The sequence below is a fragment of the Lissotriton helveticus genome, chromosome 2_1 (assembly GCF_964261635.1).
Source record: "Lissotriton helveticus chromosome 2_1, aLisHel1.1, whole genome shotgun sequence".
Classification (NCBI taxonomy): Eukaryota; Metazoa; Chordata; class Amphibia; order Caudata; family Salamandridae; genus Lissotriton; species Lissotriton helveticus.
Window position 1 is genome coordinate 1032953676 of NC_136059.1, and position 14679 is coordinate 1032968354.

Here is a 14679-nt window from a genome sequence, read left to right on the forward strand (position 1 = left end):
TGAGTCTGGAGTCCATAATAAAGGGTGAATCGTTCACAGCAGAAACCAGAAGGACAGTTCTCGGACTTTATTTCATTAAAGGCTAACGAAATGTCAACAAATCAGCTTGTGTATTGCGGACATAAAACTTACCTCGTTATTAAACTTATTAGAAACATAATTTATTTTTCGGAAATAACAAAACTATATTAACACCACGAACACAAATGTAGCGCGTAGACGTCGCTTGCGTTTTTTGAAAGCCAGAATAAATTGTGTCCAGGAATAAGTTATTGTGAGCTAGAGGGTTGCTCTCGAGCTCCTGTTCAAGATGGCGGCCCGTGGGTCGCGAGCTGGTCCTCTCTTTGTGTTGATTACTCACCAATGCTCCGCTCTATGGTGATGGGCTGCTGGGGCTGAAGACGCACAGCCGTCTCCGAACTACCTCCTGATCTGCGAGAAGCAATTCCGGCTGCCTTCCGAGCTTCACGCAAGTTAGGGTCTGAGCCTGTCCTATTCACTTTCCCCACACGAACTTTCGCGTCGCTTCTTTTACCCTGTTGCCGGCGCCATGTCCGAAAGCGAAGGCAGTCCGGAGCCCGGCCCGAGCCCCGACACCATCAAAGTCACAGTCAAGACCCCAAAAGATAAGGAGGAGTTCGCTGTGCGACAGGAGAGCACGGTGCGCGAGGTACAGTGAGAGCGACGTTTAACGGGAAACCGCGCGCAGGGGCGGGTTGTTGTTATCACCCATCAACAGGCTGGATAGCTTGTGCACTGAACATTTATATACACAGGACAGTTTGTTTAGCACTCGGCAACCTCTGTAGACTTAAAGGTCTCTTGCTAGTCCCTATCTTATTTAGTACTGATAATCTTTGCGATCTTGAATGAACAGGCAGTTCTGGTTTTAAACCAGGGTGAATATAGGCAACACTGAGTTTATTTGGTTATTTACTCCTGGCATGGGGTAATCGAGACCTCTAGAGCTTTGCACTCAGCATCTAGCTTGTATGCAGAATGACTTTAAAGGCAGTCTTGCCGTTTTAAGCAATGTGAATAACAGGTGTTTCAGTTGTAGTGCTCAATTGATAGAAAACATGACCATCATATTTTGCCCTCAGGTGATTCGATCTCTTGATCCGCAGGTCGGAAACAAATGCCAGCAGCGGGTTTTCTTCGTTTACACAGCTCTTTTGCGACACATATGTTAATCTGCGCTAATGTCCATGTTTACTTCCGTATTTAGAGTTCCTAGGTTTAGGTTCACAACCTACTGTGTTTGTCAACAACACCGTGATGCTGAATTTGCACCACCTCTACTCACTATTGTCGCTGATGTTTGGGATTTCCTGCTACATTTTTGGGCTATAGTACCTGCTGTAGTTTTCACTCGCTTTAGTGTAACGTATATCACTTTCAGCCTACTCATTGGTATTCACTTACTTGACCTAGGAAGGAGAGCCTGTTTACAGGGAGAGCTCAGTAGCAATCGCTTAATCAACAAGTTTAATACTCTTGGAAAGTAATATTACCTCTTTGTCCCACCAGCCTCTCATTTTTTGAGGGAATGCGTTAGTTAGTCCAGTGTTTATTATTTAATGACATTCAACTCCTCTCTGTTCAGTGGCCCTCAAGGGTGACTTCCAGTTTTGCTTTTTCAGTCCACAGCCCTATAATATTGTAACGTATAAGACGATCCACCGGGCTAGTTTTGCTTTTCGAACGTAAGACTTCCCTGCAACATCAGGTGTTCTGTTTTACTTTTGTTGTGCTTGACAAGCTGCCGCCATGTGAAGAATATGTACTTCGTTGTTGGTGCCAGAACATTTTATTTATAGAACACATTTTCCCGATCTCTTTTGCAACTTTCCAAATTAATATTGTGCTTTATCTTCAAACACCAGTTAGTCGTAAAGAACAGTGGAATAAGCATGCCTTAAAAACCCCTTTTGATTGCTGGCTGAATAGACAAATGTACAAAACAGCGCTACGCTACATTTACCTTTGCACTGATCACGACATAGGGCAGTGAAATGGTCTCCCACCAGAAGTGCCCTCTCCTCTTTTTGGTGGTATCGGGCCAGCTAGGCATTGGAGTGCTCACCAATTGTAGGAGCTGCACTCGATGATGAAGCATGCCACCTAAGTGGGTGAGGATTCTAGCATTATGATGCCCTTAATGGATATACACATAGATTTATAGGGCAACTACTGTTAGGCAGAAGCTTACTTTTGCAACGCTGCATGCGTTGCTATTTCTTAAGATGGGAGGATATGCACCACCTATTTCAATCTCCCTATGGCCCCTACCATCTCTGTTGAGGGTATTAGTATGACGAAGACTATATAAAAAATAAAATGTTGCTATGTAATGGAAAGTTGTACAGTGAGAATAGGGCAGAACTGCCGATACGCATACCGGTTTTATTAATTTATAAAGTTTTATATTGCGTGAACAAGATCCTGAAGGATATCGGAGCGCTTTACGAAGGAAGGAAGGACATGAATCCAATATCGCCAACAGGAAAAGATTACACAACAGGAATACATGCATAAGTACAGACAAATAATCGCAGAAATCCCAAACAAATGAATCAAGGAGAGTAGTACCATAAACGGGTATGTAGCAGACTACGAAGGGGTACACACTGCGGAAAAGAAGAGCATAGATCAAATATCGTCATTAAGTAGTGTTAGACCTGACATCCTTGGCATGGTTTTCCCCCATCTTTTTGCCTCTGACTCATGTATTTTTGATGCTGTGCTGGATTTCGTTTTTGCTGGTTTAGATGCTTTGGACCCTCTGCCACTGCTGATCAGTGTCAGAGGGTAAGTGCTCCCTCTGTAAATTGTCATATTGATTGGGCATACCTGATTGGCATATCTGTATCACCAGGAGGTCCCTAGTAAAGTGCACTGTGTGTGCCAGGGCTGGTGATGACAGATGCTACTAGTGGGCCTGCAGCGCAGATTGCGCCACCCACATGAGTAGCTCAAAAAGGGGGTCTCAGGCCTGCCAGCGCAGGGCCTGTGTGCAGTCAGTGGACTGCCATGTCTGCCTGGCCAGTGTCCCCACTGGCTGGGCTTAACCCTCCCCTGTCTGTGCACATCAGCCACCCCTATGGAAGGCTCCAGGTACCCCCCTGGGTAGGGTGCAGTGAATGGATAGGGTAGAGCGTGTACTAGTGCAGGTAACATGCTCTGGTAGAGAGCAGCAGCCACTTTGTGTGCTCACTGCTGTAGGGCTGTAGGGCTCCCTAGGGTAGCCTGGGGAGGCTGGTCCCATTGGATCCCAGCCTATCTCCCTATAGGAACAAGATGGAACATCCATGAAAGATATCCCTGAACTCAGAATTAAATGACACATCTTTTGGTGAAGGTTGTTTTTGGATCCTGGGGTTGAGAATAGCATTTTTAGAAGTGGCTGTTCTTTTGTATAAACCTTTCTGTGTGCCTGGGCCTGTGTGTGGAATGCCTGCGTGACAGGAGCTGCAGGGCCCCGGAGGGGGTTGGAGTCAGCCCAGGGGTGAAAGGCGACATCTGTTGCCCGGGGAAGGGGAGAGAGAAGAGCCTGATAGTGCTGGGCTGTGCCTGCCTGACCACCGTGCTGGCTAACTCCCCTGCCGATCCACTGTCACCTCTGGCCCTGAAGCTGTCAGGAAGAAGAACACCAGAAACATTCCAGAGCCAAGGATCCCCTTGCACAAAGGACTTCAAAGGCGTTCAGGGGTATAAGGGAAGGACCCCTTACTACAGAAGATTAGATTCTGAAATTCTACAATCAAGACGGACCCTCTGCTGGAAGGAGGACGGCGAGAGAACTAAAGGAAGATTGCCTTGCTGTGTGCTCTAAGGGCTGACCTGTTCTGCTGTATCACTGGAAGCTGAGGAGGAGAAAGGGACTTTGCTGTGGGCTGTGTCCCTGCCTGCTTGAAACTGCTGAGACTTTGCTGTGTGCTGTGCCTACAGCTTGAATCTCCAAGGGCCTGAGAAGAGCTGGCTCCCTGTCTGCAACCCAGGAACATAAAGGTTGCCCAAGGCTACAAGAATCTGCTGTGCCCCCCCCCTGAAGCTGCTGTGTGGCGAGGAGATCGTGCAACCGTGTGGTTTGCCTGTTTAGCGCATTGGCTGCTCTCTACTGCTTGAGAGCGCCGCGCTGACCCAGCCTGCTGCAGGGCCAAAGTCGACGTGTTCATCGACACGTGTGTGGGGCAGACCGGAGACCTGTGAGCCTCTGCAGCGCAAGGGGCGCTGAAAAACAATTGCTGGCCGTATCACCGCCGCTGCCCGGGGCCAGAGAACCTCCGAGGGAAGCGCCATCCTGATCGGCGCTGAACCGGCGAAGAACGAAGCCGCCGCGCTCCCATTGGTGGAGGGAGCCGAGCCCCCTCACTAACGCCGCGACGGGATTGGCCCGTGCGGCGCAGCGTCATCAGCAGTGCTGGGCCGTGATTGGCCTAGGGAGCGGAGCGTCATCGTTGCCTGTCCCGGGAGCCGCACTGCCATTGGCTGACTCCCGGGTGCTGTGGAGGCTCGCCTGAGGAGCCGCGAGGGGATTGGCTGCCTTCGCTGAGGCAGCTGAAGAAGCCGAGGAATCAGCGCGATCACCGCCGGGCCCGGGAAGAAGTGACCTGACCTCGCCGAGGGATCTCCGCATGTGCTCCAGCCCCTGGCCTGCCGTCTCTGCTCCCCGCTGCTCTTTGAAGGATCCAGAGCGGGCGGAGAGCGTCCGGAGACCGGCCGGGCGGGAGCCACACTGAGCCTTCCCCCGCGAGGTGCCCCTGGGGGACCCGCGTCACCGCGAGCACGGGGAAAGAAGTCCCCCCTCCCTCAGGATACCGGGTGAGACGCGCTAGGAGCGCTTGTGGTCCCTGAAGCCAGGGGACCATTGGGGCATAGTTTAATCACGCTGGCATTGTTTCTTTGCTCATTTGGAGAGCTTTGTCAACCCAATAACTCTGGCATATCTTCAAAACGCTGGCATTGTTTGGACTGCTCGTTTTTAGAGCGTAGCCATTATAAATCGGTGGCATTAGGTTTAATACTGATTTGAAGAGACTTGAGACATTTGTTTTTATGTGACAACTTCCTGAAACTACGTACCACCATTAAGATTAAGTGCCTCATTTTAATAATGAAGTGATTATCGTGCAACTGCTTGATTTACCTTGCTGAAACTAGATAAAGTTATATATTTTTTATAAAAATATACTTACCTGTGTGGTCTCAGTTTGTGGTGGATTGGGGATTATTGTTGTGTTAAGTGCAAATGTTATCCACATTGTCTCCGAGTTTAGCCTAGACTGCTCGCGCCATGCTACCTAGAGGGTGAGCAGGGGTTATCTCAGAGGGTTATTCCGTCGCCCTGACCGGAGCTAGGGGTCCCTACTTGGGCCAAGGTACTTACCTTTGCCAACCAGAGACTCCCGGTTCTAACAAGTAGGAATACACAATAGGAATACTCGCTTGTTTCCCAAACAAGAGAGTAATACGAGAAGCATGAATATAATGGGCTACAAAAGGGGACACGCAATGCAGTAAAGAAGGGCAGCATCACATGTGGGTACAATGGTAGTAGGAACAGTGATTTCGAGCAAACGATCCTGGGCCAAGTTAAGGTAAAAATGTGATCATTAAGAATCTTTTGGCTTCTAGTTTGAAAGCAGTCGTTGGGGAGATTCTGCATACTTTTGGTGGAAGAGAGTTCCAAGTCCTTGGGGCAGCGCCTGAGAAGGCTTGGAGACCGGCTCTTTTTTTACTAAGGATGGGTGGTTTCAGGAGGGGAGTGATAGCGCTTCTTGAAGCTCTCCCACCGGAGGATAATTCAAGCTTTTGTGCTAGGTACCTGAGAGTTTTGAAATGCAGGGCTTTGTGCGCTAGAACAGCAATCTTTAAATGAATTCGAGCTTCATAGGGCAACCATTTAAGATATTTTAGGATTGGGGATATGTGCTCACTTTGTTTAGTACCAGTGACCAGTCTGGCCGCAGTGTTCAGTTATGCCCTTAGGGGAGCCAGAGTGTATTTGGAAAGGCCACAGAGAGAAGCGCTGCCGTAGTCCAGCCTCGGCAGGACCAGTGCTTGTACCACCTGCTTGAAGTCCTTTTGTGGAAGGAATGGCTTGATGTTTCTGAATGTCCTCATCAAGGGATTAGCTCCCTTACTCACATTGCTAATATGAGTTTCCATATTCAGGTGTTTGTCCAGGGTGATTCCGAGAGATTTGGCTGAGTCTATGATGAGAGGGGTGCAATTGAAGGCAGTGAGGTGAATCAGCCAAGGCTCTAGCTTGGGAATGTGGTTAGGGGGAAAGATGAAAAGGAATTAAGTTTTGGAGGTGTTGAGCAGTAGATGGTTCTCCGATAACCAATTTTGCGTAGTATTTGGAGTCTAGTTGAGTGAGGAGATGTTGTCCTGGGATGAGATTTTCAGATAGTTGTGTGTCATCCGCATACACATGGAAGAGAATGTTCGTGGAATTTAGAGAGTTAGTTAGTGGTTCCAAGAAAAGGTTGAAGAGGATAGGAGATAGGGTGGACCCTTGAGGGACTCCCATGAGTACTGGAGAGGGCTGGGAGAGGGAGTGGTTTGCTTTGATTCTTTGTGATCTGTGGTGAAGGATGGATGAGAACCATTGTATCACCCGACCCGAGAAACCCATCCTGATCTTCAAAATGGATAGAAGGTTGTCGTGATTAACCGTGTCGAAAGCGGAAGAAAGGTCAAGGAGTATTAGGAGGCAGGAATCATTTTGGTCCAACATTTTAAAGATGTCATCCATAATGTGCGTGAGAGCCGATTCGGTGCTGTGACCCTTCCGGAAGCCGGATTGATGTTGGTCTAGGAGTTGGAAATTATCTATGTGAGCACAGAGTTGGGATTGTACGCATTTTCAAGTAGTTTGGCTAATTTGGGGATGTTGGAGATAGGCCGGAAATTATAAGCTTAAGTGATTCAAAGCTGAGGGTCTCTGTCATCCAACTTTGGTCTGCTTTCTTTGAGGACAGGTCTGTCCCTTGGTATGAGTAATCTATAAGCACCGTTTCTAGTAACCTGAAACTAATGGAAAGTTATACTTTTATTTCAACACATTTTATTAGGTTTAACACAGAAATTGACCTTGGTGGTGAAATCCACCATTGTATGACATATCCATAATTGGAAAGCTGTTCTTGATTGAATAGCTGAGAGGTCATTGTAGTAGCGATGCTAATGAGATTATACAAATCTGAGGCATATATGGATTTGGTAGGTGGATATTATTTGTGTATATGCTTGTGTCTGATAGAATACATGTTTTACTTTTTTATCATTTTTCCTACTGTCAGCGAAGGACTGTTTTGGTCATTCAGTGACATCTACCAAGAATGGAAAGAGATGATATCCAAGGTGATGTGGTAGTGTTTTTATCTCTCATAGCTTCCAATGTCATGCTCGAGGTGATATGGAGGAGTGTACTCGTGGGGCTTTCCCCAAGCTTATTTTAACAGGGTTGAATGGTTGGTAACCCATGAGCAGGTGTCTTTAATGTAAAGAAGCATGCACGTATTCAGACATTGGGCCTTTATAATATATATCTCATAGCTGTACTCGTTATTAAAGGAACTCAATATATACTGATCCCCCAATACAGGGTTAGAACCTAGAGCCTCATGATGAACGTTTATTATGTGAGTCATGTAATTAAAGTATGAGGGGATAAGTGCTGTTCAGAGATTCTCCTAGATTCATTGAAATACTATCTACTGGAAGCAGCATGGAGAGCAGGCTGGACCAGGTCATTCTTTGTGTAGATGCTCGTTACAGTGGTAAAACAAAGTTAGCATCCTATTTACAGAAATTGTTAAGCTTATTACAGTCAGTCATGCAATGATTGCATGCAGTGTCAGAATGGCGTTCCACACCTTTGGGTTCGCTCGACGGATACCTTTAGGTTAAGGTGAAATGGTTTCTGTCAGGGTCAGAAGAAGGCAGAAATGTTGACAAAGACAGATGCTTGATATGCTCTGCTGCCATCTCTGGAGCAGGATCCCTCCTGTTTCTCTCAATGTTAGTCCTTCGAGCATAGCACTTTTAAATGCCTACACGTCACAGACCTGATAGAATCAGTTAGTTCTCTTTCGAATCCGCTAGCAAGGAGCCGCTCCGAGAAGAATATGGCTAGTTGTAAAGCAGATTTTATGTCCTCAGCTACATTGCCACACAGTTTGGGTCGAGAGCAGTTCAATGCTTTCCAGTTGGCTCAGTTGTTCTTGGAGTTTTCTTTGAACAGTGACAGCAAATGATTTATAGCGCAGTGCGTGTTTTTATGTCAATATATGTGCTAGTAGTTTTCAGCTTATACTGTGTTTTTGAATATAAATCAATTAAGGAATTGTAAGCGGGCTACTCACCCGTGAGGGGCTCAAGGCGCTGGGGAGGGGGGGTGTCTGCAGATCTGTTTAGCCGAAGAGCCAGGTCTTGAGGGTCTTCCTGAAGATGTTCAGGGAGGGGGCACGTCTGATGTCTGCCGGAAGCTCGTTCCAGGTCTTGGCTGGAATGTGAGAGTAGGATCTTCCGCCTGCTCTGGCTCTGTGGATGAGCAGGGATTCGGGCAGTACCTATAGGAAAATACTGTACAGATCAAGGTCTTACCTACTGGATTTTCGATTGAGCTGGGATACCTTCCTTACATCTTTACTAGTGATGTTTGGCACTGTCGTTTTTTAGTCACTGCTGCCAATAGCAAGGCAGTCTTATGAAAGCCAGCAATGCCATTGGTATTGGGGAATAGAGTCCAAGGGCACATGAATTCGAAGTCCAACACTGGATTCAATCTTTACTCATTAAAGGCCTATGGCATGCAAGTAGGTATTCAGCTGGCCAGGTGTACTCTAAAGAATGATTAGTGTTATTGCGTTGTTTGTCATTGAATGAACACACACAATAACATTTTATTCCAAGACAAAGTGCAATTCTCATGTACTCTTACAAATAAGGATAACCTCCCCCCGTAGAACCATTTCAGTGTAAAAGAACAGCTATTAGGATTTTCCAGATCCTGGCGCAGATTTGTGGACTGTTCTAATCCTAAAATTCAGTAAGCAAACAACAAGCCATAATGCAGCAAAATGTTGAGCGGTATCATCCTTTGGGGTTGTTACTCAAGACTAGTTCCACATATATGCTCTTTCGCCTTAATGTTTTCCATTTTGTGGTATTATTGGTGCTTCGTTGGGTTTCGACAGAGACTTAATGCTTTTTTATCTGAAGTGAACACTTGATTTGGAAGAATGTGTAGGTTTAATCAGACTTATGTATCACTTTTATTTTTCCCATTCTGTATAGTCGTAGGCTCAGGCAGTGTGACTTTTGGCATATTAAGTTATTAAATATGGATTCCATTTTGGAATTCCAACAAATGGCTTTCTTTCCAGTGAACGCCCATTGACAATAAGGTCACTAGCTTTGTGCACTATAATAGTTAACCTGCTGTACTTTGGAATTTATTATGCATAGAATTTGCTTTTTAGGATCTTTACATGTTTTTATGGGTCTTTCCTGCTGAATTCGCTTTTTATCACAGATTTTTATTTTAGTGGTTTAATTTTTGTTTGTTTACAAAGTTTAGATAAACAGATATGTCATTTTAACTTTTGTGTGTTTTCAGCTAATTATTATTTTAGTCATATTCAACAGACTCTGCCTCTTCGCACAGCCTTTGGCGTTTAGCTCTGTGCAGTGGGCAGTTGGCTGCTGGTCAGGCCCGGCTCCCAATCTTGCTGTAGGCAATTAACCTCTCCCGCACATGGCCACCAGGAACTGTTCCCCCAAACCAGTAGTGGCAGCCAACCCCCTGTTGTGCACAGTTTCTGCCCTCCTGTGAGCACCCATGCCCACACAGACACCCTACCCATATTTTGTTTTGTATTGATTTTTTTCAGGTATTGCAGTACCCACTATTCAAGCTTCACCCTAGTGTTACAGTGCAATCTTTACCGTAGGGGGTGAAGCCTGCGTTGTGGCTCCCGCTGGATCACCCCAGGACCTCATGTTAGGGTCCGTGCTGGGTCCCGCAGGAGTACCCAAGTATCCCTAACATTCCTCCTTATACAGGACACTGGAACCAAGTCCCTGGGTCATGTAATGGTAGCCACAACATTTTATTAAGTGTTGCCATCAGTCAATCACACTGCGAGGTACTGCTGGACTGGTCTCTTTTCTTCAGTACAGAAATGGAAGACACAAAAAAAAAGCTCCCTCGGCCAATCAGAGGGACTGATGCTTTACATTTTTGGTACCACAAGACCCACCGTCCAGGTATACCTAACTTCTATTTTTTTAAACGTAAATTTCTTCAACAGCTGAATGGAATTACAGAAAGTAACGCATCCTGTATGAAGTTCTAACTTTTTGCCAAATTGGGTGTAATTCTGTTCAGTTTTTTTTCTGTATTGAAAGGCAGAGTTTCCTTTGAGAATTAACATTGGAAAAGACCGTTTTTGGGACTCCCTACCCCGTTTCTTGGCCCATGCTTGACAGATCAGTACAAAATATTCCACGAAGGAGCTGAGGTGGATGAACTGTTTTTGGCACAGTTTTCTGCAGTTGTCAAACTATTCAAAAGTTATTAGCAAAACATAAACGCTCTTCTAATGGAAACTCTGACCAAACTATGATTACACAGTGGCGATCACCGCTTTGTAATATACGTAGATGCACAGTGTCTCTCGTTGCCATTGTTAAGTGTGGGGTGAGGCTATCATTCACAAGAGCCAAAGCTTCGAGTGTATTGTGATGCATCTCCATTCCTCCATCATGGTAGTAAATGACATATTACTCTCTGCCCTTGAGTTTATATTGTTAATTCTATACTGTTTTTGCATGTGCATTCATTACAAAAACATGTATTGAAGCAGCCTCAAAACTCAATCTGATTACCTAGGCCTATAGTGTGAGAAGTTGGCCTGGCATATGCTGTCCACTATTCGAGTGGGCACCTTGCACCAGTCCAAACGACCCTTATTGATGGTAGGTTTAAGGACAACCTATATAGAAAGCTATCCTAGTGGTAACTGTGGAGAGCAGCCTTCAGATTAAGTCTTGAAGGAATGTAAAGCAGCTTGTTTTACGAGTCTATAATCTCATGAATGACCTAATGAAAGGAGAACCACACCGGGTGTGTGTATGTATGTATGTATATATATATATATATATATATATATATATATATATATATATATATTCTAAACACATTCCTCTAGTCTCTATGAGGCTAGAAGCAAAAGTACATGCAGTAAGCGTATTTAGCACACAGTAAATTAGCACAATATATGGTTAGCCCTAGGGGCGTACCAAACAATATGCTAACAAAGTGCTATAAGACACACAACAGACATATAGACAAGGCCTATGGCCTGTAGAACTGCTGGTGCCACCAGGAACCACCCAAGGTAGTGACACAGGGGACACACTGGGGATGCGTGCAGTGTCTATACACAGCTGCGAATCACCATTGACTTCTATAGAGAAAGTTGCGATTAGAATTTTAAAGATTAGGGACACTTAGAAGTGGACTTGGAGCAAACGCCTTTAGAACTAGGCAGTTCTAGAGTTAATACCCATGGGAGCACCGGAGTTCTCGAGTTATCTCACCCAGGGAAGCTGGGTGCATAGGTGTCTTTTCGTGTCAGGTTTTGTCATAGTTTTCTATGGCAAGCTGCTGAAAAGTGCTGCAGGCGTCCAAGTGGAAAGTGTCCGGATGGATCCAAGGGTGGATCGGAGGTCTGAAGAACCTGAAAGCTGAGTCTGGGTCACTAGCTAGTGACCAGGAAGGCAATGAGCCGATGCCCACCGATGTCGGGTGTTTTCAGGTGCAGGAGGTGAACCTTGACTCTTCAGCCAGGAGGCGTCGATGACGACCAGGAGCTGGATTCGAGCTGTCCCACGAAGCATGTAGAGTGCTGCAGCGTCGGTATCCGGATTGGACCCAAGAATTCTTGGCTACAGCAACCCACTCAGAAAGCAAAGATTGGCTTCCGTGCAGACCAGAAAGGTCTGAGGGACTCACCCTTTGGAGGGGAGTCATAGCACGTCTGGACCAACCAGGAAAGCCCAAGAAACAAAAAAGTTACCTTCAAGGGGACCCACCAGTCGACAGACCAGGGATCGCAAAGGAGCCTTGAGCGGAAATGCTAGAAGCTGGCCCACGGAAGACTCGTGGAGTGTAGGCCCACAATCTTTGGTGCAAAGGATGCTCGGGGCTTGGACTATAAGTAGCCCAATGCAAAACTTCGGGAAAGCTCGGGAAGTCCATGCACTTGCAAATGTGCATGGTGTCCAGGAGTTCCGGTTCTATGTCTCTCATGAGGGCTGCAGGTCTCAGTTTTGAACATTGGAGACACTCCTTGACCCCAGGGGAGATTCTTCCGTCTTCTAGTCGAAATAGAATGTCGAAGTTCCAGGATATATGTTGCAGAGTTTCGTCCAGGTATAATCTAAAGTCCTAAGGACTGAGTTCCTATACTTATACTAAGTTTAAGGGTTGGACTTACTCTAGGGTCCCACCTATGGGAGGACCCAGGGAGGGGGTGGTTCCACCCCTTTCCCTTTGTCCAGTTTCACGCCAGAGCAGGGGCTGAGTGCCCCTGCAACGGGTTTGAACTGGGGTATGCACAGGGACATCAAGTGTACCCACAGCACTGTCTGAAAATCATTCTATGAATGCACGCACCCAGCCCCAATAAGCTAAAGCCTGTCTGGGAGGTTGTTACACCTACCTGTGACAGGAAACCTATTGTCTAGACCTCCCCTGCCGGAGTTTCGTCCAGCAGCATCCATTTTGTGATGCTGGGGCTCTTTTAAACTATTACCGGTCAGTTAAGTGTTTACATGTCTTCTCCCTCTAGAAGGGTGGAATTCTACCCCCGCCGCCAGGATTGGCGTGGGGGTAGGATTCCAAAGTGTTTGACAACAAACACGACATGTTTCCATGCAGCCATTCCAAAGTTAGCATTTACTGCAAGGTTATAATTCACTTAGGAGTATATGGTCTGGCTGCATCACAGAACAGCACCAGAGAATAGATTCTGAAAGCTACAGAGAGGTCCTGCTCATGCATGGGCACCCTCTCACACAAAACCAAGCACTCTGCCTTCAGGATTGATAAGGCCTGCCATAGGAGTGACTTATAGGTTTATATGTGTCGGTGATTAAAGGTAGATATAGGTAACCTGTATCTTAGTAAGGGGTGCATGCGCCAACTTACCCAGGCTGCAGTTGTAGACTTGTAGTGTCATTTTGGAAGGCTTCCCAGCGATGGCATAATACACGCTTCAGCCCCTGGTAGGCCTCTGGGGTACCTATGCCCTTAGTACCTAATGTACCATTTACTAGGGACTCACAAGCGTAATCCAGTAACCAATCTGGAGTGTACCTAAAGTACATGCAATCATTCTAGAGAGGAAGCAGCTAGGCTGGGGTCCTGAATAGCAGGGCCCAGGCCAGACTAAAGTCGAAAAACAGTGAAACACCAGCAAAAAGTGGCGGTAATCATAGTAAGCAGATCCTACTCTCCTTCATATAGTATGAAGATGAAGAACATAAAGATCAAGATTGATCTCCCTCGACAGATCAAAAATTCAATTTGACTTTTGCACTATAGTAACAGATGTCTGAATTGTGATTACTATAGTTTTGCGACAAAACAATTTTTTTGTTTGGCCACATTTATTTTTTTTGGCATGGCATACATATATATTTGTACCATTAGACATCTAATGTATATGTAACTTACAACTAGAGTCGAGTTTGGTAGTCTTCTTATATAGAACTGCACACTTTACGTAGAGATCACTTTTACATTAGAAATTGTGGTTTGCACTGAAGTGCAGTCTTCCAGAGTCTAAAGATTCAGTTTGTATTATAACTGTGGCCACCTGCCAAAGCTAGTATATGCCAAGCTACAGGTGATATGGTCATCAGCTTATTACATAGAGCAGAGGATATTGAAGTGATTTTGTGTGCCTGCTGTTCAAGTGTTCAAAGTTCACATCTCTACTACAGAGGAGGACGATGCACACAAACTGTTTTTTTTCCAGTTATACCTAGACAAAGCACAGATAATGAATTGCCGAGGTCGCAACCCTAATGTGCCACGTTTTCTTTTATGAAGGAAAGACACAAATAAGGGTCAAAATGTTTCCTCATGCAGATGACGTTGCCAGTGCCATGTTTAACTCATAAATGCGTTTTTAGCACACCGTTTGAACCCTTTTGCTGCATTTGTTGTACGTCTTAACTACTGTCTGTGTGGTTCATTATTCTTTTGAATCCAGGGCCTTCACTTACATTTCACACATTTCTTAAAAAGAATGTCCCTTTATTGCCTTGGGGTTGCTTGCTTATGGGGACAAAGGTTGGAATGCTGACTGTTGTTTAGTAATTCAGTAAGTATGCATGGCATCTGGTGAGCATCAATCAAAGTCCTACTCATAAGGACTTTGGTTATGCTGGTGATGCATATGTTACTTTTTTCAATCATTCAGGTAATCTAGTTAGCTTGTCTGGCCTATGTTGCCTAGTGGATGTGAAGGGCCTAGATACATCGTAATCCAGGCAAGGAGGAAACGGTGTTGGTCTAGTAGTATTTTGATGGCTGAAAAGTGTTGTTAAAGCTCTCCCTATGTCCAAGTACCCAATGCCAACATGCCTTTGCAG

At 45.7% G+C, this 14679-nt stretch overlaps 1 protein-coding gene across 3 annotated transcripts in view; it reads left to right on the forward strand.

Moving 5' to 3' along the window:
* Positions 1-284: 284 nt before the first annotated feature.
* Positions 285-14679, forward strand: part of UBQLN1 (ubiquilin 1) — a 440323-nt gene continuing 425928 nt past the window's right edge. Inside the window, exon 1 of one of the 3 annotated variants that reach the window (XM_078675823.1) lies at positions 285-670. In XM_078675823.1, the coding sequence (XP_078531949.1) occupies positions 551-670 (120 nt within the window). In that variant the 5' untranslated portion in view covers positions 285-550. The remainder of the gene's footprint in view (positions 671-14679) is intronic. The other 2 variants (XM_078675826.1, XM_078675824.1) reach the window with 2 other exon arrangements.